General features: G+C 41.8%; 1 protein-coding gene across 2 annotated transcripts; it reads left to right on the top strand.

The window, feature by feature from the left end:
- Positions 1–592: 592 nt before the first annotated feature.
- RAB40B (RAB40B, member RAS oncogene family) lies at positions 593–25861 on the top strand. 2 transcript variants are annotated; one of them, XR_013229354.1, is made up of 7 exons: positions 593–1327; positions 19268–19328; positions 20941–21001; positions 21375–21452; positions 22328–22550; positions 24720–25133; positions 25730–25861. XR_013229354.1 is itself a non-coding variant. In XM_077327458.1 (6 exons), exons 1-6 carry the CDS (start codon positions 1186–1188, stop codon positions 24986–24988), a joined length of 834 nt encoding a protein of 277 aa, XP_077183573.1. In that variant the 5' UTR covers positions 594–1185; the 3' UTR covers positions 24989–25861. The 2 variants fall into 2 exon arrangements, 1 of the variants encoding a protein (XP_077183573.1); XM_077327458.1 differs by having other exon boundaries at positions 594–1327; positions 24720–25861.
- The last annotated feature ends 619 nt before the right edge of the window (positions 25862–26480 follow it).

The raw sequence follows: 26480 nt of genomic DNA, 5'->3' as shown, positions 1-26480 counted from the left end.
ACAATCCCACTGTCCCAGTCCAGCTCATGGCCTACCAACCAAAACAATTTTAAGAATTAGGAATTAATGCTTGTGTGGACATACCAAAAAACTGTGATGTCCAATGAAGCAGCTGTGTTAATCTGCAACGACAAAGAGGGCTCCCATTCGTAAAATGTTATGTCATTATAAATTAGTTAATAATCTTTAGACTCCTTGTTATTCTGTTGCAATCAAAGTAATCGCCTGGTGACTGGGACGGAGGCTTCGTGTCGCACTACAGGGACAAACCACGCTCGCATCAAATACGCACACCGTACTCCTCCTCCTCCTCCACCGCCGCCGATCTGTAAACACAGCCGCCCCGCCCCTCACGCCCAGCGCCAACGTGATAGACGAGCGTGCCAACCACTAACGAGACCAAGCTTGCCCCAGCAACCGAGCCGTGGGAGCCCTCAGCGAGAAGGTTCGCCTATCCAATAGCAATCACGAGGGGCGGAGCTTGAGCGTCCGGCTGGACCAATGCAAAGGGGGGCCAGCAGAGGGCGGAATCCTGGCTGTCCAATGGCAGAGGGCGGAGTAGGCCGAGCTCCAGAAGCCGCGCTCCGAGGGGCAGAGGAGTGGGTGCTGGTCAGCGACGCTGTCACTGGGGTGTTGTGCTTTGGCTGCGCTAGCAGGTGCCGCCGCCGCCGCCGCTGTCCCGCGGGGGAGTCGAGGAGCGCGGCGACCTGAGGTGGGGAGGCCGTCTACCGCGTGACGAGGACAGCCCCTCTTCACCCTCCGTCGCCCTTGAGCAGAGGCACTTGGCGCAGCCGCCCCCCCCCCCTTGTGTCAGGCACCTCACCACCGCTGCTGGGCTGCACGTGGCGTGTCTCGAGAGCGCCGCTGCGCCGACGGCAAGGCAGACCGGGGCCGCGCGTCCCATGGCGGCCTCACGACGCTGCTGCCGAGGATGGGCCCCCTTGCCATAGTCCCCCGCCCCTTGGTGGCTTCTCCGCGGCCGAGCCCCAGTGTCGTGAGAGCGACTGCCCCCCGGGGCGTGCTGCGCGGGAGCGGACACAGCTGAACATGCCTCTGCTGCGTGGGTTTCCCCGCTGCTCTGCCTCGACCCCAGCCCTTGGCGTACCGTCTAGTCATTCCGCGTCCGCCATGGGCGCTGGGAGCTGATTGCCCTTCGAGAAGCAAGCGGCGAAAGGGTGCAAGAGGATGAACCACGTGGGCAGCCCTGTGAAAGCTTATGACTTCTTGCTGAAATTCTTGCTGGTGGGGGACAGCGACGTAGGCAAGGGGGAGATCCTAGCAAGTCTGGAGAATGGAGCCACAGAATCGCCCTATGGCTACAATATGGGTAAGTTAAGCAGATGGTGCAGGGCTCATCGGTGTCTAGAACCTGAAACTCACTGTTCATTGCTCCTATAGATTGCACTCTTTATTGTACCTGTAGATTGCTTGGAGCAGTGCTTCTGTGCATGTGTGGGATGGCCTTCAGTGAGTCACCACAACCGCCTCCCATGTATTGGCAGTTAAAAGGCAGGCCTTCCACAGTAGAAAATTTACCTTCCCAATGCTGACATGTTTGCTTGGAAATAAAGCATGTCACTGGTCCTGTTTGTTGATCCTTTTACACTGGTGATAAGAACCTGGATTTGTATCCTTCCTTTATTTCAGCATTCATAGAAGTGCATGTTTGTGTTAGATTGACTCGTCATAAATTCAGGGATCTAGTATATAAGAAGTGAGTGAGAGGTCCACATAATCTTTAGTTTATTTCATTACCCTTTTATGGAATAAAAAATGTCATATGAGAAGAACAGAAGGACGTGCATCCACGCATGCTGGGGTTGGCAAGAACTGCACATGAGTTTTTGGGAAAAGGTAATCTTGTAGTCTCCAAAGGAGATCCTTTAATTTGAAGAAAACATGTATGATTGTGGTGTATAAGATCAAGGGAGACAGGAAGTTCAATATATATAGACCCTGTGTATCCAGCTGGAGCAGAAGATAACACGGGTTGTAATGGGTACATCAGTTCTCTCACATAAACCAGATAGATACCTCCAACTTTATCTCACTTTCATCTTTCACACTTACATCTTTCTGTTCCAGTGTTGCCTTTAGTGATGTTCCAATACACACCTTGAATACATTTTATCAATTACAATGTGTATTTCTTCATTTATGAGCTTTTCAAATTGATTAGGAAAGCGATGCTTAGAGGGATACAGTGAATACTTGTAAGGGGACTCATCTAGAATTCAGTGAGATGTTGGTCTGTATACCCAGCAGAACTACAGACGAAGACCACAGTTTAAGGTACTTGAAATTTTTAACTGGACCTCTTAAAGTCACATTAGACATCCTAATTGAATAGCAGATTAGAAACCACCCTGAGCCTCAGGGGAGGGAGGGTATATAAATGCAACAAATAAATAAATAAACAATATAATGCAGCCAAGGAGTTACTCTTTGCTGGTTAATTGGATTAAATCTAATAATATTAAAATGAGTTGCGGACTCTATTTTAGATTGTATCAATGGTATCCATATCAGAGGAGAAAATGTATCTTTTAAGAGGAGATGTGACATCTTGCTGCACTTACATTCTTGTAAGAGAAAAGCAAAATAATTATTTTGATTTTGCATTCAGTGCCATTTTCACACAACAGAGTTTTGGGGGGAAATTGTAAAGAGTTCTTAAATATTCTTTCAAGAGGCTGTGTGCCATGCTATTTTTAAAATGTGAACTGTATGACCACAAATAAACACATCTTGTAGATGTTTCTTATTTGAGGCTACAAACATGACTGAGGATAAGACATAATGGTAGAACTGTTCAGAGCTTGCCAGAAATAAAGAAAAAAAAGTCCTAGGGCCATTCCGCACCCAGAAAATAAATACCCTCCGTAGACGCCATATTTTTGGCATTATGAACGATTATGTCTGCATCCAGCATCCCAGCAGCAATCCGGCAGCTACATTCTCCATTTTAACACGCTAGTTGGGGAATCCACAAAACTGGATTCCCCCAACTATGTTGTGTATGTGGGAGGAGAGCAACCAGCAACCAGTAGTGAAATAGCATAACAAAATGGCCAGAAGTAGTGTAATCTCCATCTGCAGTACTCACCCTTGTGCCCGCCTCCCTTTCCCTTCTCCCTGGAATTGGGCTTTTCTGTTTGTTTGTTTTGTAGCAAGCTGCCTGGAGCAACGAGTGAACACACATTGCTTGATCCAAAGCATGCCTCTCAACCTCCCCCCCAACAAAAAAAATCGGGGGTGAAAATTGCTTCCTTTGATCTTCAAGTATCATAATTCCAAAATGGAGTGGCATTAAACTATGCACTGTGCATCTGTGATTATATGCATAGTCATAGCAATGGAGAAGTTTTACTTAACAAAATATTGCTTGCCCTTTAAATCTGGGAGAAAGGTGATTGGCTGGCTGCCTGCCATGTTTGACAGGAGGGGGAGACTCACGGGTATAGTGAGTCCTTCTCCTGCGCCATTTTAATTAGCTGTGCAGAGTGCCAGGAAGCATCAGAAAGCGGGAGAAAAATCTGAGAGAGTGAGGAGGTGAGAAATGGCAGGGAACACGATTTTTAATAACGTTAAGCCATTGAGGTTGCTTAATGCTATGTTTTTAGAGGTGCAGAATGGCCCTTAGTCTACACTATTGTTAGTAGTGTTTCCTTTTAGCCTACAAGTTACTAAAATGTTTAGAACAGTGAGATATTTGTAACACCCCCCAAGCAAAGGTGAAAAGATATTTGCCTGATACATTGTATAAATAAAGAACAGGCAAGAATAAGTATAGCACTGGACTGTAATACCAAATGTTTCTGAAGAACTGATATGAATAGGATGGGTATTTTTGGCATTAACTCTGGAACATTTATTTTTAGTTTCTTCTTTCATTTAATCTGTTAATGAATGAGAAGCCCAAACCATGTCTGATGGATCTGAAAATCTGAACATTTGCAAATCTTTAACTTAATTCAAAATAAAATAAAAACTTCTTTCCTCTGAATTTTCAATTAATTTATTATAGGGTATAGCTTCACCATCACAAGTAACAGAGACTGGACGTTTTATTTCAGTAAGAACAAGACTGCTCCTTTGCTACCCAGATATGAGTATGAAATTAACTCCCACTGAATAAGAAAAATTTCCCATTAAGTATGCTTAAAATTACCCCATTAATTTTTTAAACACCTTCTGCCCTTCCCGGGAGAAAGGCAAAAGTTATCCCTTCCTTTTATTCACACTCTTATGTGGCTCTTACAGGTATATAGCTTGCAAAGTTGCCTGTAAAGAGATGCTGCATGGAACTGCATGAAATTGAGCACTTTCCATCCAACATCAGCCCCAGAAAAAGGCTGCACTGAGAGAAATCCTAAGCAGTTCTACTCAGAATCTTACTGACACCTAGTCAGTGTGGCTAACTCCTAGGAAATTATTGCACTGCACATCTGCTTCTGGCTGATAAAGGGCTGCCCTTCAGTCACCCCACCTGCTCTTGACATTTGTTGGGAGTGGCTCCAGTACTCCTAAGAATGTTTGCTGAGACATCATGTTGGACTGTACTGGGAACTGGGTCTCTCTGTGATTTTTCTGCAACAGCCAGAAGCAGAGCATCACTTGAAAGTTTCTTTTGGTATTTGTGCAAACTCTGCATGTAGTTCTAGGAATATCCCTGGAATAAAGTCTTAATGTAAACACACCTTTAGTTTTGCTGTTAATTCCAGGCTTCTTTCAGAAGTAAAATTAATTTGCCAGTGTATTTGACGGTGCGGAGTGATGTCTAAGTTATTAAGTGTTGAAGTAATCATAGCTATTTATTCCAAGCGAAGGTGGTAATTATTATCTGTAATGTACCCATTCCTTGTTGTATGATAGGCACCTTAAGAGTGTTAGGCTAGGATAAAGTCAGGGTGGAGATTTTTGTGAAATACAGCATTTCCAGAAATCGACTTGCTCCCTGTAGTATGACAATAAATACATATCACATATGTTGCCTAGTGAAAACATTTATCCTGGTCATTTAAGAACAGCATATTTTAAAAGACAGGTTTCAAGAGAAAATAGTTTGCATGGCTATGTTCTAGTATAGGACTGGGAACATGCTGGCCTCTCTGACTATCTTCTTCATAGACTGGTCATTTTGGCTACCACAGGAGAGTTGTAGTAAAGCCAATGAAGAAATGTGGGGCAAGCAATCAGTTGGGAAGAGGGGAGGAAAGAATGGGCATAAGGAGCACATTCCTCTGACACGTTCCTGATTCTTCAAATAACAGTTTGATGGATGGTGGCTAGTATAATGTCTGCTCTAAGCCACTAATTTGCTGTTTAATCTATGGATGTATTATTATATAAGCAAGACAGAAAAAGAGGTGGTATTAAAAACATTGGCATGAGGCTGTCCTGCCTGTCAAGTCACGTCAGTTTCTTCTTGGTAAGCAGGGACCTTATTGAAGAAAGGATGTCATCACTCATCCAGGCTTCTTGTTTTCAGTTGCCAGTAATGGTGGGAAAAACAGATGGTGCTCTTCAGGCTGATATAGTTGGGCCTGAAACCTCCAGTTACCAAGTTTAGAAAATCTTGATAATAAATAAACAAGGCATTTTGTTTCATCACAAGGGCTTTCTAAACAATTTAATGGCAAAAAAATCCATGTGCATTTGCTTTTTCCTGATTTCTTGCATAGTGAAATGTCTTAAAATAGGAAAGCATGATGGGTAGGACATAGTTACAGGGGATGTCACTTTGAGACTCAAAAGAGCAGCACCCTCCACATGCTTCAGATCACAGATTATTTATTAGGTATACCTTAGTTCCAATCTTGTGTTTTTTGTTTAATAAAAGGGCAACCACAATAAATGCTCTTAAAATACACAACTTTATTTGATAACCAATAAAAATTCTGTCTATGACTCCCCCTCACACATCTCCACTACTGAAATTTATTTATTTTATTTATTATATTTATATACCGCCCTCCCCGAAGGCTCCCATCTTCCCTCAGGGTCTCAAATTATTTCACTTATGTGATTACACAAATGCCCTGTTTATTGCTCATGGCATCATTTGTAATAAGTATTGCATACATATATGGTTTCATTTTACTTTTTTTGCACTTAGTTTTGGAGGTAGTATATTTTCCTCTTGCACAGCTATGGCAGGAAAGAACTTTTTATTCCTTTAAGTCAGCAAAGCAATACTTGGTGCTTTGGGAGCTACATGTGGCGCTTTGACATGCTATCTGTGACTCTTCTGAGCACTGCTCTTCTATATGGCTCCTAGCCCATGTTTCAGGAAAGTGAGCAAAGCTATTGCCCAGTTGGTCTTATGGTCAGTTGTTGGTTCTTACCTTGAAACAGCTGAGTGACTTAAGGACAAGTATCCTTTGTTGTGGGCCTCATGCCAAGGGTGAAGAGTCTATCCTTCCCCACAATCACTTCTCTGCATTCTTTGTACACTCATCCCAGCACTCAGGTTGCTGCAAGGAAAAGAGCAAGATGGAAGAGTAGAACTACGACCAGAGGAGTTTCCCAGAAGAAGAGCAAGCTGGCCACAGTTGGATGCTGGTGATTTTGCCCCCCTTTCTCCACAGCGATCTTGCTCTTCAGCTGCAGCATCCCCCAGCTGTTGTGACATCTAGGAAGCCAGAGAGAGTGGGGGAGGGGGAGAAAATCACCAGGCTGATGATGAGCACATGCTTAATCTGCTGCTACAGTTCATGACATGCATTTTCCGGCATGCAGGGGTGAGAAGAGCAGCAGGGGCAGCATGGAGTGGGTGCTTGGACTCCTGCTGCCTTTCTGAGATGGGAGGAAGGGGAGGGGAAGAGTAGCAGAACACACTCAGTTTCCTGGCATTGGGAAATAGTGGCAGTGGCAGTGCTAGTATGGAGTGGGTACTTGGAGTCTTGCACCTTTCTGGGGGAAGGGCAGCGGAGCACATACTTGTTTTCTTGGCATAGGGGGAAAGAGCAGTGGAGCAGCGCTTGGACTCCCACTATATTTTTGGGCTGGGAGGAAGGGGAAGAGTGTTGGAGCCGTGCTCTGTCTCCCTTGATATTTCCCAGCATGGGGGCGGGATGAAATCAGTGGGGCAGCATGGAGCACGTGCCTAACTTCCCACCGTTTCTCTTGGCTTGGAGAAGAGTGGAGCTGCTGGCACTGAGCGGGGCTGGTCGCCTGTCCTGCACTTCTCACAGCAAGGCATGCTGGAAGCATGTGGTGGACAGCCGGCATGGCATGAGGCTGGATGGCCATCGCAAGGCTCTCTGCAATAAGGAGAGAGAATTGGGCCAGCATGTAGTAGGGCATAGTGGAGGGTGCCTGAACAGACGTCCCCAGCTCCTGGCCTCACCTGGTGGTGACTTGTTCACCTTAGGCACAAAAAGTGAGGCAGTGCTTTTGGATGGCAGAGGAGCTCTCTTATTGGGTCTAATTGGGGGAGGGAGAGCCCACCCAGTGAGGGCTGATCAGAGCCCCTGCCCCATGCTCCCGCCAAGGGCCAATCAGAGGGCTGGCATTTTGTCAGGGTGTAAAGTCCTGATTTTATTATATGCAGATTTGAGTTTGCATGCAGCAGTGCTTGTTTGCATTACATATAACTATGCTTTCAAATAGCTTACTGTGTATTACTGAACTTGTAAGTTCCATTTTGGAATGTTCATCACCTGATGATTGCAACATGAACTGATGACTTTCATATAGGAGTGAACAAACTCCCAGGTCAAATACTATAAACAGAAATGTCATTATCTTAATAAACAATGTCCTGCTATTTTATTAATTAAAAAAACCTCTGAAAGCTGTGCCTATCTCCCTTATCCATTGTTGTATATAACTAGCCAAATACTTCTAAAATGGAAAAAGAGAAGCAGGAGCTCCCGTCTGTTACCTTCAGAGAGAATGGTGTGTTGGAATCTACTGTCTATATCCACTGGCACAAAAGCACTTCAACTGGTGCAAGGAGGTGTGACTTTAGCTGCTTCTCACTATAGGCTCCCATTATCATACCAGGGTTGTTATTGATAGTCCCATTAACCACAGAAGCAGAGTTTAGGTAGTGTGGTTGGCTAGAAGGGGAAGCAGGAAATGACATTTCATGAGTGGGTTCTACGATCCAATCTATTGAGCTTTTGACTCTGGGAAATAATTTGAAGTGTTATGTGAAGTATGGTTTGGGTATGTCTGTGGATTAGAGACAAAATGGAAGTGTTATATGACTTGGGGGTCTACAAATTCACAAGTTATACAACACATTCCCCTGTCATCTAAACTAAATATTATAGTTCTTTTTGTAAGGATAAATTGTTGCTGAACCTGTGTAAAGTATGTGGTAATTTTTGATCGTTACTGGGATGAGTAAAAACAGCACATTATCCTGAAATGCTAAGGCTACATTGACAGGTTTTTCAGGTTTAGCTCTGAAGTAATACATGAGAGAGTTAAGAAGAAATTCACTTCTCACAGAAAGTGTACTCCTCCTTTTCAGTTCACTGAGGTCATATATATCTTTCATAATTAAACTGCATTTTTTTCACCTGAGTGTATGCTATATTGCCTTCCTTACATTTAACCATTAATACAAATACAGAGTTCCTGCTATCACTTTCCCATTTTCAATTTGATGGAATTTTAAATTTGTATATCCCAAACAAGCTATTTATCACACTTCTATGACACTGTTCTTTTGAGGTGTTCAATACAGTATACATAGGAATTGTCTTGTTTTATCCTCACAGCCACATTTTAAATAGTTTAGGCTAAGATACAATTTGTTTATCTCATTTGTACTTACTTTTCTCCACAGTGGGGACCCAAAGCAGCTTAGATTGTTGTTTGCTCCATTTTATCCTCACAACAATACTATGAGGTAGGTTAGGCTGGGAATTTGTGACCAACCCAAGGTTACCCAGCAAGCAGAGTGGTAATGCAAATCTGGGTCTTTCAGGTCCTAGCCTGACACTCTGAACACATCACCACACTGAATCTCATGAGATACTGTGACTGGCCTAAGATTCCCCAGAGAACTTTATGGCTCAGTGCCCTTTAAACTTGGATCTGTTTGGTTCAAGGTGAGACTCTGTCCATTTAACAATACGTTTGCTGGTGCCCACAAAGAATTTTTAGAAAGCGGGTGAGGCTGTTGTTCAGCAGGGCTTCTTATTGGCAACTGGAGATGTGGTTGGCTGTGCCAATTAAAATAATTTCAGTAGCAGCTGCCACAATAATGGCTTTATTCTCTTGCTCCTCTCTCCTATGTCTTTTAAGCACTGGTGTTTCCCTGCATTTTCTCCTGGCTGAGCTGGATTTCCTCTCCCATCGTTATTTTTCATTCTCCATTTCCCCTTGTTTTCACCATGCACTTCCCCACGCACTTCCGTTAGGTTTCATTTGCCATCCTACATGGCTTTTCCTCCTTTCAGCACTCAGTTCACTTTCTAATCACTGTTTCCTGGTGGATTTCCCCCCTTGCTTTGCTCCCAAGGCAACAATAGTTCCAAAACTTAAATATCCCACTGACTTACCTCCTCTGCTGTTTTTTCCATCCCTTGGCAACCACTCCTCCAGTACTCACATTGAGGTTTTTCTTCTCATTCTGCACCTCCCACGATTCCTCCTCCCTTCATCGGTAATAAAGCACTGTTGCATATACATTTAATTTTTTTAATGAATGGGCCTAGTTTAGTCATCCTACTGTTGTTTTACTGACCTTGGATTGCTGGTCAAAAAATTAAGTTTATGTGTGAGTGCTGTTTAAATTCAAGAGGAGTGGGAAGTGCTTGTTACTTCCAGCGGGGAGGCTTTGAAGTTAGGAACTCTTCCATCCCTTTCCCTCTTCTACCACCCTTCTGCTGCTCATACCCCCTCTCCCACTATGTTTTCTATCTTCTGCTTTCACATCCATTGGAAAGGCGGTTGCTTTCAATGTGTGCTCAGCGATGCCTTCCCTGCCTGGCACATGCTGAGCTTACTGAGGTCACTTCACTGGTTGCATCCTGTGACAGACTGAGAGTCTGCCTGCCATAACAGTGGCTCAGTTTTTACATGACACCCCAAGATAGCTCCTGGGAGCAAGAGAAAGAATAGCATTTTTTTAAAAGAAAAGAAGCAGAAGTAAGCCCAGTATATGTTTTGCAAACCATCAAGAAAAAACGGAAGTGATGTTTTGTGTGTGTACCATGTAATTGGCCTTTCCTTATTGGTCAGTTTCATGCTGCTTCCACATCCACTGGGCGTGTTTTTTGAAATAGGAAGTAGGGATTCTTCATGCAGCACTTACTCTCTGGTTCTCCCCCTTCGCCTGTGCACAAAATCCACAGTTGCTTAGTTGTTTCATCTTGTCAATTTCAGAGGTGTGTGTAGTAATAGGTGTGGAGAGGTGTGGAGAGTAATATGTCTAGTGGCCCTACTATTTTTTGCTGAACTTGGAACACTGGTTAAATAATTAGTGATACAGAAGGTTTTAAATGTGTGTGGGAGTGCTGTTCAAACTTAAAGAAATGTGCCCTCAGGAGGAGACGCCATGTTCAGCTGGGAAATGTCTCTTGCTTTCAGCAGAGGAGGCTTGAAAGTTAGAAACTCTCCTCCAGTCCTTTCCCTCCCCTGCCATGCTTCTGCTGCTCTCCCTCCATCTCCCCACCACTTTCTGTCTTTTGGCACACTTATATTCCACAATCAGTGGAATATAAGGCTATAGAGTCCACCCTCCAAAAACAGCCATTTTCTCCAGGGAAACTGATCTCTGTTGCCTGAAGATAAGATGTAAGTCCAGGGGATCACCAGGTCTCACCTGGGGACTGGCATCCCTATTGAATACCTTTATTAATTGAGTAAAAAAAAAAAAGGAAAAAGAGGAACTGGGCATGGTAATGTAATGGCTGGGCAGACACCCTGGCTTATGCCAGGATATTTCAGTGTTGAAAAGTCTTTTGTTATTGAGAACTCTGAACTGGGGGGAGATTACACTTAATCACTTTGTGATGCCAGCACACCCTTTCCCTTTTGGGTTTTCATGGCTGCACCCAGTTGTCTGTATGAGATTCTCCAGGTTTCTGCTCCCCTGGCACCTAGCCTCTAAAAGGGAAAGCCCATTAAAACAACTAAGTCCAAAATAAGATGGGGAACCCACTAAGTTCCTGTGGAGAACTTGAAAGATTTAAAAGGAGGTCTTCGTGACATCATATCCTGGCTGAGCTGGATTTCCTCTCCCAAACTTTGATCTCCAGGAATTTCCCAAGGCAGATTTGGAAACCTTAATGTCAAAGAAGCCAACCACAAATTAGAATATGAATTTTGACAACAGAAGACAGACCCTGTTTCTTAAACTGGGGTCCAGAGTCCCTGAAGGATACACAAGCATACTCCAGAAGGTCTGCAAGTCTTTTGCAAGGACAGATGGTGAGACCTTTTTGTCTCATCTGGCTAGCATAAACATGGAGCCTTCTCCATTTTTTAGTGGCAGGGGCTCCCCACATCAGCAAATGGGGATGGAATCAGCTACCCCCCCTTTCAAAGGCAAGATCTCATAGTTGCTGCTGCTTGCAGATTACCACAGAGCAATACCAGAAAATGTTGATTGGTTACTGGGATATAATAGGTCAGCCCTAGGAACTCATATAAACTGAATGGAATCAAGGAGGTACAGTCCTAATGTAGTTTTCATAGCTACTTCTGATATAAATCTTCTTAGCGGATAAAAGCTTCACTTGGTTGGATCCAGTAGCCCATAGAAACAAGGATAGATCTTTCCCATGTTTCCTTCCCCACAGTTACATTCCTCCTGACCAAAGGAAAGTTTATTCCACAGGTAGTAGGACTTTCATGAGCTTTATAGCCATGAAAGTCAGAAGGCTACAGTGGGAAGGAGACAAAATTATTCCCTTACTCTTATTCCATCAGTTAAGCTCCACTGACAGAAGAAGCAGAAGGTTTTCTGAGAGGGGAATACTGGAAAGTTCTTTTGATAGATCACTGGATCCAAACAACTATATTGTTTGAGAAATATGAGAGAATGGTGGCTTCCATGTGGGGGCTGAGAAGGGTATGGAGATTTGTGACATTTTTTAAAGCAAAACGGGGGACTTCAAGTTGCTATTTGCTGCATTGCATTTCAAAGATAAAATGTGGGCCTGAGTGTATTGTGCTTGTTTTAGTATTTACTTAATTTCTTTTGGCTGGTTCTGTATTTGTATCTATAGTATGTCTTATGCATGATTCTCTGGATGTTGTAACAGTGCAACCCCTTCAAAGGCAGTTTAGTTCTCTCCTGGTACATAGTTTGTTTTTGTTAATTTAACACAAAGATAATCAAAAGATCAAATGGCGTTAATAGGTCTTAATGGATTGAAAATCTCTTATTGTGTTTGATCCTGAAGGCTTTCTCATAATACGCTTTCATGAACTTGTATACAAAGGATATGTTTTGTAACTTGAAAATGGATGTGTGCAAGTATCTCTATCTTGTCCAAACAGAAAATTATCACATCTTCTGCTTCCAGATATCTGTATGGAACCAAAGAAAAACACTTGGATATTCATTCTTACATTATGCAATGAATGTATATTCATGTACAAGAGAGGCTCTTTGTGAATAGACATTATAATGTTAGAAGCATTTAGATTCAGGAAATTACTACTAGAGAGGATAAGAGAACTGGTTTTCTGTACCCCACTTTTTACTACACGAAAGAGTTTCAAAGTGACTTACAGTCTCCTACCCTTCCTTTCCCTACAGTAGATACCCTGTGAGGTAGTTGAAGCTGAGAGAGCTCTGAGAGAACTGTGGTTGGCCCAAGGTCAACAGATTGGCTCCATGTGGAGGAGGAGTGGGGAATCAAACCTGGTTCTCCATATTAGAGGCTGCTGCTCTTAACTACTGAACACACATTAGAAAGTTTTCAGTCTTTCAAAGCTGTTTCTGTGACCTAAACAGACTGGCACTGAAATATAAATAAGAAAGAATAACAACTTTTGTGACTGTACCATCTTTGAAACAAATTATATTGAATATATATAAAGTTAGCAATAATGCCTGTTGTGCGAAAAAACACAACGGACTCTAGAACACTTGTTAATCAAAGAAATTCATTCATGTTCTGAAAAGACAGATTTTAGCCTAGTGTTTTTGTTTTTCATGGCAGGCTGTATGCAAGGTTATTTAAATTTAAATTAGGTTTGGCTTCTCTGGATATACAAAAAGGTTATGAGGATCCAATTCTCACGTGACATCTATGTGAAAACTGTGTGTGTGTGTGTGTCTGGGGTGAACGCAAAGGTCCGGGTGTCCCTCCTCCCCTGCCTTGAGTTAAGTTGCCGGTGGAGCTCCTCTCCCTTTTCCTTCTACCATGAGAATGTCAGGAGAACCAGCAGAGACCTGATTGTTGCAGCAAGTAGGCGGCAGTGGAGGCTTGCTGTGTCCCTCGTCACCATGCTGTGCCTTGTCACTTCCATCACTACTTCCATTGCATTTCCCCCTGGGAGGGTGCTGCTAAAGATATTTTCATGTCAATAATCCACATAAAATTATCTTACTGTTTTCCTTGCAAAGTAGCTTTTTGGACAGTTGGCCACATTATCAGGTAACCTTAACTAAACAATTGGAAAATATACAATTTAAATTTCCTCCTCATTCTCAGTGAGTTCATAATGCACACCTTCTCCTGCAACTGACATTCACCATCATCCTTCTAAGCTTGCTGGCTTACATTTAGAAGGCTGCAAGTGTTTAGGATTGCACTTCTATTCTAAGATGACCTTGCTCTAGACCAATGATGGCTGCAAACCAATATTCTACCACTGACAAGAGCATGTACAGAAGGTAGGTAACTATCTAGCATGACTATCATACGAGGGTGTAAACAATGTATACAGTAATTCCCCAGTTATCTAAATTCGGTGATCCTCAATCAAAGTCTAATTCTCTGATTATTTCCATTATGAATCCTGTAAATGATTCAGTGTAGGGTTTAAGGAGAGAGTTCCAGACATCTGCACAGGAGAATATCTGGAAATAAATTCCTTTTATTTTTACATAGGGAACCCAAGAACTGATGAATTTCTGTTGTAAAAATGGCTGGGCTTATGGCAACATAACACATAGGCTTGGGCAGGTTAATTCTGATGAGAAAATTATTTTGCTAGTTACAGCATGAATTAAACACCTACTTGGCATTTCATTTGTTGTGCTGTGTTGGGTGTTGCAATCTGTTATTGATGCCTGCTTTGCATAATTCTCAAACATGGAAGAATTTCATAATGTGGTGTGAATCATGCTTAAAATGGGGTAGTGACTAAAATATTTTTCCTAGGAAAAAGACTTTAGATTATGAAATCTCTGCATGATATTTAAAAGCTTCGTTCAAAAATTGGGTATGTCCAAATGAATATATGTCAGTAACCACATTGGAAACATACTATGATTGTTTTGTAGTAATTTCTTCCAACATATTACAGAATCACAGAATCATAGAGTTGGAAGGGGCCATACAGGCCATATCTGTGCTTCCCACTCAAAATTAAAGAGCGAGGTGTGTTTTTAAAAATTCCATTTCTGATTCCATGGTTACTTAAACTATGATTTTAAACAAGCTTATTTGGTAGTAATTTTATTGAAGTCATTTTGACATTAGCCCTTTTTTAAAACTTGAGTTTAAAATGGTTTGCTACTGCTTCATGAAAGGGTGAATTCACAGTATGAAGAGGGCATTTAGATAACTAAATATTTTCTTTATATGACCATAACCATAATAAAGTTCAAGTCATGTGCAGAAAACTCATTGGCTCTGCCTGGGGGGTGTGCCACCAATAGGGAGAGAGTACTCTCCCAACAACGGCCAATTTGCAGATACACTTTTCTTTCTCTCCCTCCTTCTCCCTTTCATTCCTTCTTTCCTTCCTTCTTCTCTTGCTTTCTCTCTCCATCTCTCCTTCCCCTTTTCTCTATCTGTCTTTTACTGTTTTCTTTCTCTCTCGCACTTTTCTCCCTCTTCCCTTTCTTCTGTGTTTGTACGCTCGCTTTCTTTCTCCCTCCCTCCCTCTCTCCCTCCCCTTTCTATCTTTCTCTTCCTTCATCTTTCTCCCCCCCCTTTCTCTTTCTTTCCCTCCCTCCGTCTTTCCTTCCTCTCTATCCATTTCCTCATCACTGTCTGCCTGTCTTCCTTTATTCCAGGTCAGTTCTCCTCCTTCCATGGATATCAGTTCGTTTATTTATTTGATTTATATGCCACCACTCCCAGAACCAGCTGGCCCTGTTATTCCTCAAGGTCTCTGGACTCCCACCTGGAAGTTGGCAACTCAGCTGGGTGCATATGGCAGAGGAGTCAGAAATCAAACCCCATCTCTGGAGATTAGAGTTTGCTATTCTTTAACCACTTCACCACACTGGTTCAGACTGCTCTTATTTATTTATTTCTTGAATTTCTATACCACCCTCCCATAAAGCTCAGGGCAGTTTACATAAAACGTTGTGGGTAGCTGTGTTGCTTTCAGTGTCTTCCTCTAACTTCCACAGGATAGCTCTGTTCATAGAACGTGGTTCTGTTGTGCCAGTACAGTTTGGTTGTGCTCTTTGGAATTGTGCAAATATCTATATTTGTGGTGGCTTGGGGAAGCTGAGTGTATGATTGCTGTTAAAATAACTCGCTAAGGGCTAAGCATCCCAATTGGGCCCTGCCTTGGACAGGCCATGCCCACTTTCTGCCCACACAGCTGGCCAGGGGCTCTCTGTGGGCATTGCCGGCGGTTTACCTGGGATGCTCCCCAGGACACATGTAATTGCCCTGGGGGTAGGGGCCTCCATTCCTGTTGGACTTCACAGCCCGACGGGAAGCCACGGGGCGGGGGGGGGGGGCTTCCCAGCCCAACAGGAAGACGTGGGAGGAAGAGGTCTTTTCCTTTCCCCTTGGGCTTCCTGGCCCAACAGGAACCAGTGGGGGGTGGTCTTCCCCCCTGGCTTTCCTGTCATTTTGAAATGGCACCGTGCGTGGGAACAGGGGGCTGGGAAGCCTCCTTCCTCCCCTCCAGCCTGTCCTGTCATTTTAAAATGGCACCATGTTCGGGAGCCCGTTCCCGGGGCCATTACAAAGTGACTGAGCAGGCTGGCAGGGAGGAAGGAGGCTTCCTTCCTCCCCTCCATCCTGCCCTGTCATTTTAAAATGGAGCTGTGCTTGGGTGCCCATTCCCGAGAATGGTACTATTGCAAAGTGACAGGGCAGGCAGGGGGGGACAGGAGGAAGAAGGTTTTCCTCCTCCCCCCAGCCTGCTGCGTCATTTTAAATGCTCGCCCTCCTTGTGACCTCTCCCCCACCCCGCCCGAGAGCTATGCTAGCACCTGCTGCATTTCAGGGCTTTACAGCTAGTAGCGTGCTTTATGACAAGTATTGCAATAATAGGCTGTTAGAACTCTTCCTTAAGAAGGCTTTTCACACTCTTGTTGATTCTGCAGAATGGCCAAGTGATGTCCCATTCCCGTCCACCAAGTTCTGTTCCTTTCCATTCCTCCAAACTTGGATACCAAGTTTGTGTGCTTGGATACCAGCACTTGCTAACCTGAAGAATCAAGCTAGCAGAACTGTGCTAGCTAACCCAGAGCATCAGGCTAATGCTAGGTTATGATACCAAATAAATTATTTTCCTAGTTTCTTTTGCAGGCCGCAAGCTTCATGACTGAAGTACTCAGCAGTTATGAAAGCCTCAATTTGTCAGACATAACTTGCGTGGCACCTTCTGATCAGAACTAAGGCCTTTCTACCTTCTTCTTGGAAATTAATGGTGGCTAGATAGTTGCCAGGACAAAAAACTTTATGAACACAATACCATTTGGTAACTTTTAGTGACATACTTATTTAAATATCCATATTTAGTGGGGGGGTTGCTTTATGCTAAATCATTTGGGTTAACAACGTGTATGCTTGCCTGCTAGCTGCCAAATAGTTAGCTTCTTATGTTTACATGATTTAGACTGAAAAAGCATATGTAGACCTCTTCCCATGAATATTGAAATAAACCCCAGATACCATTGAAACACTGCCAAAATTTAAACTAGAAGAGAGCTATGTGTAGTATAAGAGAAAAAATTGTAGCATGTTTGTTTGTTTTTTCAAGACAACATATGTCAAAGAAAAACTGTGCATCTGGAGCTATTTTTAGCCCCGTTATTTCCTTCCCACACAAGCTTAGCATCTTTTGGAATCCATCAGAAATAGGAAAATGTGATAATTTTGCACACAGTGTTTGTTATAAGCTAATCTACCTCAAATTAACACTGTGCAGAATTATCATAGGCTGAGGAAATCCATATTAAAAGACTGAATTAAATGCAGCCTGCTCAAGGTTAAATGGATCAAGGTTAAATATAAACCTACAAAACATCTGTTTTTGAAGAGCATTTATTTATTATATATTTATATACCACCCTCTCCGACGGCTTACATCAAACAAGAACAATACAAATAACTCAGTTTATAGTAATGCAATAATAACAATAACATTATGAACAATAGAACGTTAGGAAGAACAATAAATCAATGCTTACTTATGGCCCAGTCCGTGGGCGAGTTTGCAGTGATGGGAGACTCAGGGGGGGGCAGTTGGAAGCGGTGTTACTGATCGACCTCAACCAAGTGCCTGGCGGAGGAGCTGACACCTCTTCTTAAGGACTGTGCTTGTTCACGGATGGTTGTGTTTTTTAAAAGACGAAAGAATGCGAACTGGTAGTTATTGCAGAAAGATACTGGAATGTGATGCAAAATGCCAGAAACATTTACATACACTATATATGTTAATAAACAAATGGCCGGGGAAGACTTGATGGTATTCAATTCAGTATTAGTTATTTTTAGTCAGTATTAGTATTAGTCAGGGAGCTACAGGATAGATATATAAAAACATGCAGGTATTGTATGGTTTTAGAAGGTAATTTTGAAGAAGTAGCGGCCTCTAAGCTGTGTACTATTTTGTGATCTTTTTAAAAAGAACCACATAGATAATTAAGTTTATAATGTTTGCATCAGTCACTTAAAAGTGTTCTAGGGATGGCAGAGTGCATATGTCTGAATCATAACTGTGACACATGTAGGAAACAAGCTTGAGCGTCCCCTCCTCTCAGCTGGTTTCCCAACCAGTGTTTACAGGGATGTAATATTTGGTCCATTTGGATTTCCCAAGATAAATAATGAAAATGAAGTGGAGAGGGAAAGCTAAAACCTCTTCATGTGCATCACACAGATAGAAATAAAGGAGAACCTGCAGATCATGAGTGACTGTATGCAGGACTGAGGGTGAAGGCCCAGAACAACTTGTTTACTCCATAACGTCTGATGAGGCAGATTGATAACATGTCATTTAGCTCCAGCAATATTGTTACCATAATCCTAGAAGTATCTACAAAATGATATAATGAGACAATTGTGTGTTTTCTCCTTTAGCCAGGAGGAGGGGTTTTTGAGGTCCTGAATGACCGTAGCCAGTTACTTCTCCCATCCTTCTGTGGACTTTGAGCAGTATCTGCAGCCTCCTAATCCTATCTTATTTATTATATATATATTTATATACCGCCCTCCCCGAAGGCTCAGGGTGGTTTACATCAAACAGGAACATTACAAATAACTCAGTTTATAATAATAGAATAATAACAATAACAACATTATGAACAATATAACATTGGGGAGAACAATAAGTAAACACTTACTGATGGCCCAGTGGGGTGAGTCTGCAGTGATGGTTGTGGAAGGAGGCTTGGGGGGGCCGATTGGAAGCAGTCTCTCATTCTTACTCTCTTCCACTTCAAAAGCTTCTGTCCTAACCAGTGAGTGAGCGAGCGAATATACATGAAAGCACACATATAAGAGAGAGAAAGGGGGAAGATGACGGAAGGGACTACTGTGAACATTTATGGGGGTAAAGAAAAGATGCTATCTGAGAAATCAGGAGACATTTCCTTGATATGCATGCATCAAAAGAGAAGAAGGGGTGATGCTGCATTTATGTCTGCAAGAATTGTTGGGTGTTAATGGAGTGCATAGCATAATATTTATTTAGATAATTTTTATACTGTCATGGAACCTGCCTGAGGTAGCTTACATCTAAAGCATAATTAAAACTTCTTAATTAAAATCCAGCATAGTATTTTTTTTTTTTTTTGCTGTGGTGTGATTTTCTCATGGAAAACTTGCTTTTATGGGGAAATTAAACAGCAGCCACTAATATGGATTAGCCCATATTGAAGAATAGACATGATGTTGTTTTAGAATTCTTCCTCCCCTTCTCCCCGCAGGTATAGATTACAAGACGACAACCATACTCCTGGATGGCCGCAGAATAAAGCTGCAGCTCTGGTAAGCGTCTCTCTGGATTACGCTCCTATGCTTTGAAAATGGTTCAAGGTTATAGCTGTGTGGCTTAGTTAAGCTATTAGGTTTTTAAAAGCTGACCTGGATGTAGTCTGCACAGGGCTTTTTACCCACTCCCATCTCGAATAAATCCCTGCTGTCTGCACTGAATTCTATTTCCATTTTGATTTTTGGTGCTTTAAATTTTCCCTCTGCAACATGCATGATTGATCTGGAGTGACCCTACCTTTCCTCTGCGATATCCAGAAGTGGATATAAGCCTCAATATTTGAAAAATCGCCATCAGTAAGTGTGCAGATATCTGTTTTTTGCTAATTAACTTTCTTCTCCGTGCCTCGTAGCAAATTAGTCTTCCCTGATTGGCCAGGGCATCAATTCAGAGACTTACTTGTTCCCCTTGCAAGGCTTCCCTCCCTGTCTTAAAGGTACTGCGCTCCAGAAGCCCTAATTTCTCTCAGTAGGAATTTCCCTCTTATGTCCCCCTCCTCTGCTGTCTCCAATCCTCTCCCCTCCCCCTTGTTCAAGAAAAAAAAAGAGACTCCTGCTGTGTTTGGCTCCCCTGCCTGCTCTGAGGTTCCCCAATCAGGTGGAAAGCACTTTCTGTTTCAATTGGGGAGGTGGGGGGAGTATAGAGGAAGACTCGAGTTCAAATTAATCTGAATTCATCAGTATCCATAATGGAAAAAATACTAAGTGCAGAATCAGCCAAGGACTCTAAAAATTCTTAACAACGTTCAGTTGTTTCTTTTTCATATAACCTCAGGACATTCTCAAAGTTGTGCTCTGTTCTCAATCATGTTTTAGGTTATTGTTACTATGCTGCTTTGTGATGTTTACTTAAAAAAGGGGAGATTGATTTTAAAATTGAATTACTAATTTAAATTGCTATGGAAAATACAAACACTTTCTGTTTGTAATCCACATGCTTCCTAAAAAAGATGCATCCTAGGAGGTTACTATTACAACTTGTGCATTGGTTTTCATTCAGTTTTAGAATCCTAATACAGGATAATGAAGCCATTCAATGAGTAACGTGCTCCTATTATTTCAGTTATTTCAAACTTTCAACACATTGAACAGGTTTAATTATACAGACACTTCAAGCAGGTCGATGGAGAATTTCTGATTTTTCTAAGAATATTAATTTGCCCTCATACTGTTATAATGACTGGCATGATTATTTCCAATATACATATTCCTGATTGGGGGGGGGGTTGTTTTATAAGGCTCTGAAACAGCTCTGCATTTCAGAGTAGGCAGTATTGAGATAACTACGTAAACAATCGGTGTTGCTTTAAGGAAACCTCATAGGAAAATATATGGAACTTTAATAACATAGTACCTGCCTAACTTCAGGGACACTTGTTTTTGTTTTTCTTATTCAGGAAAGTGGAGGAATGCCAATACTCAGTGTAAAACAATATAAAACGAGCTGGGCAGAACTGAAATAGAATTCTGCCCTATTTAACTGTGATTGCTGTTGTCAGCTCTATTAAGGGAAAGACACTGACATGTATTGATTAAGCTACCTGATATATACACTTTATTCAGAGAAGAATTTACTGTGTATCTTTTAACTCTTTGTGATCTTCTTCAGGGATACATCTGGGCAAGGCAGATTCTGCACCATATTTCGTTCTTATTCAAGAGGGGCCCAGGTAAGAATAATGTTCCCTCCTCTGAAATATGTCATTGTTACGGTCTGAAGTGATGCAAAGAAATACAAAAAACAACAAAATATTGAACTCTGTAAATTCTGCCTACAGTTTGTTGAGTGCTGACTACATCTTTGGCAAAACTACAAATTCAATTCTTTCTGCATTAAAGCAGTGCAGTATGGGTGTTCTGGTTCTCTATAATTTATTGGGGGGCGGAATCCTGGTCTGTAGGTCTCTGCCCCATATTTGGGTCAACTTAGAATGCTAAAAATCCTTAACTGAACCAGTAAGAAGAATAAATATTACAGGACAACAAATATAATATAATGTATCCTTATATGAGTGCACCAGGCTAATCTATTTATTTACACAGGGTGTTATACTGGTATATGACATAACTAATCGATGGTCATTTGATGGTATAGATCGATGGATAAAGGAGATAGATGAGGTAAGGTTCATCTTAGAATTATGCATATGATGATACCATATAAAATGACTAAACTTTAAGTCAAACTATTCACAATAATATTTCCTGGCAGGATGTTTTGGTCCTAAAAAGCAGGATGAATTTGATTGGCATCCAGAAATTTCTGTGGATGTTGAACTAATAATCCAAGTGGTATTTGTGTGTATGATTTTTGGAGGCTAATTATGACTGACTAGGTTCTTGCTGCTGGGCATCTGTTGCTTCTACTTCACCAGCAACAGATGCCATTGAAGTAGGGATAGAATGGCTAGAATATTAGTAAATGAAAACTCTGCAAGATCCAATTGGAAATGCATACAGTCTACTTAAAACATTTTGCCACAGTTAAGTGCTTTGTTTCTGAGCCTTGTTGTACCTGTACAGCCTTTTAATGGAGTTGTGCTTACAAATGGGTGGTTATTACCTAGGGAAGGGGGTCATTGGCCCATTCTGGCATGTTTGTGAGACACTTTGAAGTTAAAAGTGCAGATGCCACTGACATCTCTACTTGGTTCTGCTTCATTGCTCATTTATCATTTAGTATATCTTGGGCTGGAGTGAAGAGAATATAACAGTTTGTGGTTCAAGTATAATTGAATGTTGAATTGATTTCCAAGTTGTGTACAAAGGAGGGACACAAGCCCAATGAACACCCTGGTTTTGCTCCATGCTAATCTTGCCTTAGTATAAATGGGTGGATAGACTGATTATTCCCCCCTTTTGTTATCGTACTATGGTTTCCTGTGTATAAACAAATTAAATGCCTACAGACATAGAGGCAAATCGAGAGCGAATACTTCTAAATGAAGGACTAAACTAGGGACTTGGAACCTAATTTGTTGCTCCCTTTTGTTCAGCATGCTCCTGGTGTACCTAAAATCCTAGTTGGCAATCGCCTTCACCTAGCCTTCAAACGGCAGGTATCTACTGAGCAAGCACAAGCCTATGCGGAAAGACTAGGCATGACTTTCTTTGAAGTAAGCCCACTCTGTAACTTCAACATCACTGAGTCCTTTACAGAACTTGCAAGGATAGTGTTAATGAGACATGGAATGGACCGGCTGTGGAGGCCAAACAAAGGTAAGCAATACACATTTTTTAATTTATCTCTATGCGTTTATCCTGGATTTTGTCAGAATTAAAGCTTTTAGTTTCACCTCAAGAAAAAAATTCTACTCAGGAATTCTTTTCCTTTAACCTGAACAGGTCTTTTACTAAGATAGAATACTGATTATGTTGGATTCCTCTGCCCCACCATTTGGAAATAATGTGCTAGCCTCCGGAATCCATGATTTGTCAAGTAGGGAAGTACATCAAATAAAATGTCAGTACTTTTTGGATTCAGGCCGAATTTAATTGGCAGAATCTAAGTCACCCGAATCAGTGTATTGGTATAGCAATTCAGATTCAGACTATTCAGATTTAGCCAAATGAATTCTGTACCATTGAAACCTATGACACCATTAAAGTCAATGGGGAATTTTGCTTTTTCTTGAATTCTGTGGTTTGAGATAGAGGCACCAAATTTGCAGCACAGCTGCAGGAAATTCTCCTCAAAAGAACCCCCAAGTTTCACAAAGATTAGACTAGGGGGTCCAATTCTATGGACACACAAATAGGGTGTCCCCATCTGACCTACATTGTTTCCTATCATGGGGGAAAAGACCAAACCAGAGAAGAGGCTCCTGCAGCTATGTTCCAAATTTGGTGCCTCTACTTCAACCCCCCCCCAACCATGGAATAAACAAAAAGGCAAAATTTGCCATTGACTTTAATGGTGTCACAGGCCAGTGGTGCCAACCTTTTTATCACCGGGGACTGGTCAACATTTGACAATTTTACTGAGGTCGGGGGGGGGGTAGTCTTTTGCTGAGGGACGTCACCGCCTGAGCCCCTGCTGCACTTGCTTTCTTGCCGGCGACCCTGACTTCCTGCCACCAACTGGGGGGCAGTGCCAGCAGCAGCTGCGCAATGTCATGCCGAGGGGGAGCCCCAGCCATGGTGGCCGCCGGAGAGCACCAAAGGTGAGCCATCAGCAGAGTAGCAGGGCAGCCGCCAAGGCAGCAGGAGGATGAGGAGGACCCGCGGCCCGGTACCAACTGATCCACGGACCGGTACCAGTCCCTGCACCAGGGGTTGGGGACAGCTGTCATAGGCTATAATGGAGTGGCCAAACTGCCACTGAATTGTAATGCAGATAAGTCTGATTTGGATCATTTAAAGTGCAAGGATGGGTAATTCAGCTCAGGTATGGTTTCAAAGTCCCCAAATCAGCACTGATATGGTACTTTTTGGCGCACTGATAAAACTCTCCCTTCCTTCCTTTATCCACTTTATCCATAGTGTAACCTTACATCAATATGATGCCAGGACTCTTAATTAAGATTTGCAAACTTACTTCAGATGCTTGCTTTAAATTCTGCTTGAAATGAGGTTCCTTGTTTAAGAGGTTCCTAAAACGAACTCTGGTTTTCAGGGAGTCAGTATTAAAATTTTCAGGAGTTTTTTGTGAGCAAGTGAGTATGTGGTGTAATGATTTAAAGTACTAAACTGGGACCAGGAAGACCCAGATTCAGATTTCCACTTGCCATGAAATTCAGTGGTTACCTTAGATCAGTCTCTCTCTGTGTGTCTTTTCTTAACATAATCCACAGTATTGCTGAGAGGATAAAATGGAGGCTGTGAGGGGCATGTGTGTCACTGTCAATTCCTTGGAGGAAGGCAGATGAAAATATACTAAATATACCAATGTTGGATCCAAATGACATAACTCAGGGCATGTGTATCTATCTCTCTTTCTCGGAGATGGAAGGGATGAGAATTTTTTTTTCCCAAAGGCTTGCAGGGCATTCAGAAATATATGAGGTAGCAGAGAACAGGAGTTGAAAAGGTTATATGCTGCTCAACTATGATACGTAATATGGAAAATGATGCATACTTTAATGGGTTCTGAGTCCAAAAAAAGCACCTTCAGCCTCCCAGAGTTTCAATTTGATACTACCATATTTTCTGATTGAATTTCCCAAAACTCAAAGATAGCATCTTTAGTCTTTTAAGCCAGGTTATAGTTATGGGATGGCTTAGTGGTACAGTTAGATAGAAATTTCAGAAGCAGTGAAAGTGACTGAGTGAAGAGTTATTTTCCGAAGTATAGCAGGCTCATAGTAGCATACTCTACCACGTTGTGGCTGTCCAAAACCATGTTTTGTCTAATCTAATGCTTCTTTTTTTTTGTTTCTTGTTTTTAAGTTCTGAGTCTGCAAGATCTTTGTTGCCGTGCCATAGTTTCATGCACCCCTGTGCACCTTGTTGACAAACTTCCACTTCCTGTTGCCTTAAGAAGCCATCTCAAATCATTCTCTATGGCCAACGGTCTGAATGCTAGGATGATGCATGGTCGCTCCTACTCCCTAACAACCAGCAACAACAAAAGGAACAGCCTGAAAAAAGCCAAAATCATCCGTCCACCCCAGAGCCCTCTGAAACACTGCACCAGAAACAACTGTAAAATCTCCTAAACCTGCCACTGGATGGTTTTGGCTGGAGCCTTTAACACAAGGACTCTTCTTGAATAGTTGGATCACTATCAAAACAAAAGACAGACATCATTTTGGAGCTGTTTGTTTTCAATGATGCTGCTTCCAGATGTATGACACAATCAGTGTAAGCAAAGGGATGTGAAACTTTCTGTTGGATTTTATACATATACATATATATTATATATATATATAAAATTTATATATATATATATATATATATATATATATATATATATATATATATATATATATATAAGTTTTTGATGTGCATGAAGACTGTGTTTTTTAAGGGAGTAATTTATGATGGTAATGAGATTTCAATGACATTGAATTGCAAAAGTAACTCATTTTTAATTGCTAAATTAAAATCAACTCACAAAATATTATTTGCAGTTAGATAAGAATGTGTGTGAGTCTGTAGATTCAGACAGAGTTTTATCTACAATGTATTGTATACATTGTAAGATACAACCAGTGAAACAATTCTAGTGTTGTTGCAGTAGAACATCTAATTCTGCTTTTGTAGTTTACTCTGTGATCTTGAAGCACTACTTTGAGCTACCAGTGTGTGTATATGCAACATGCACAATATTTTGTCCCATCAATGTAAAAAAAATTTGATAAAGTTTTCGCAATGTTGTTTAATACTTCTAGGGATTAATCTGTGGTTTATATGCTTATTTTTCTGGTAAATCTAAATTTTTGTATCTGATATTCTAGTGATACAGTGAGAAAAAGCCAAAGACATCAAATGCATTTGCTGCAGCAGTGAGAATGTGATTTAAACGTTTGTTTTAGCAGGAAAGGACACTATTATTTAAAAAATAAATCACTTAAAAACCTTATAAACCATCTGTTGAAATATTTCGCCTTACTTTTTTCTAGCTGGGAGCAGGGAAGGCAAAACAACCAGTGACTGGAACCAATGGGGGGAGGAGGAAAGGTGGATCTGGGATTAACAGGGAGGATAAAAAGAAGTACTGGGACAGAGACAGGGTGACAGAGATGGTGGGAGGAGGAGGAAATAGGAGTGAACAAGGTGGGGGCCGCACATTGCCGACGTGGTGGCCGTGCTCTGAGGCCCGCAGGGAAGCTGAGGAGTCGGCGGGGAGGGAGAAGGGGGGTGCCACCACGGCCCCCCCTTTCAAAGCCCGCTCTTACAAGCGGGCTTTGAAGCCTAGTTTAAAATAAATCTAAACTTTAAAAAAACATCAAAGCAGCAGATTGAGTTTGCAAAAGGCAATAATAGTAAGAACATACATACAAGCCACAAAATTAGAACACTGCACTAAAAACAGACTGTACAGCAAGACTAAAGAATAATGCTGAGAAATATGTAATAAAACTGGAGAAAATGCAATAAACACAACACAAGATGTACAAGGAATACTACCTTAAATTCCACAGACATCAGCTATAGCCTTATTCAGTTTATACACTGCTCTCCTGAACAATTCAATTTTACACACCA

The sequence above is a fragment of the Paroedura picta genome, chromosome 3, assembly GCF_049243985.1.
Source record: "Paroedura picta isolate Pp20150507F chromosome 3, Ppicta_v3.0, whole genome shotgun sequence".
Classification (NCBI taxonomy): Eukaryota; Metazoa; Chordata; class Lepidosauria; order Squamata; family Gekkonidae; genus Paroedura; species Paroedura picta.
Note: the sequence above shows the minus strand (reverse complement) of the source record. Positions and strands in the feature narration are given on the sequence as shown.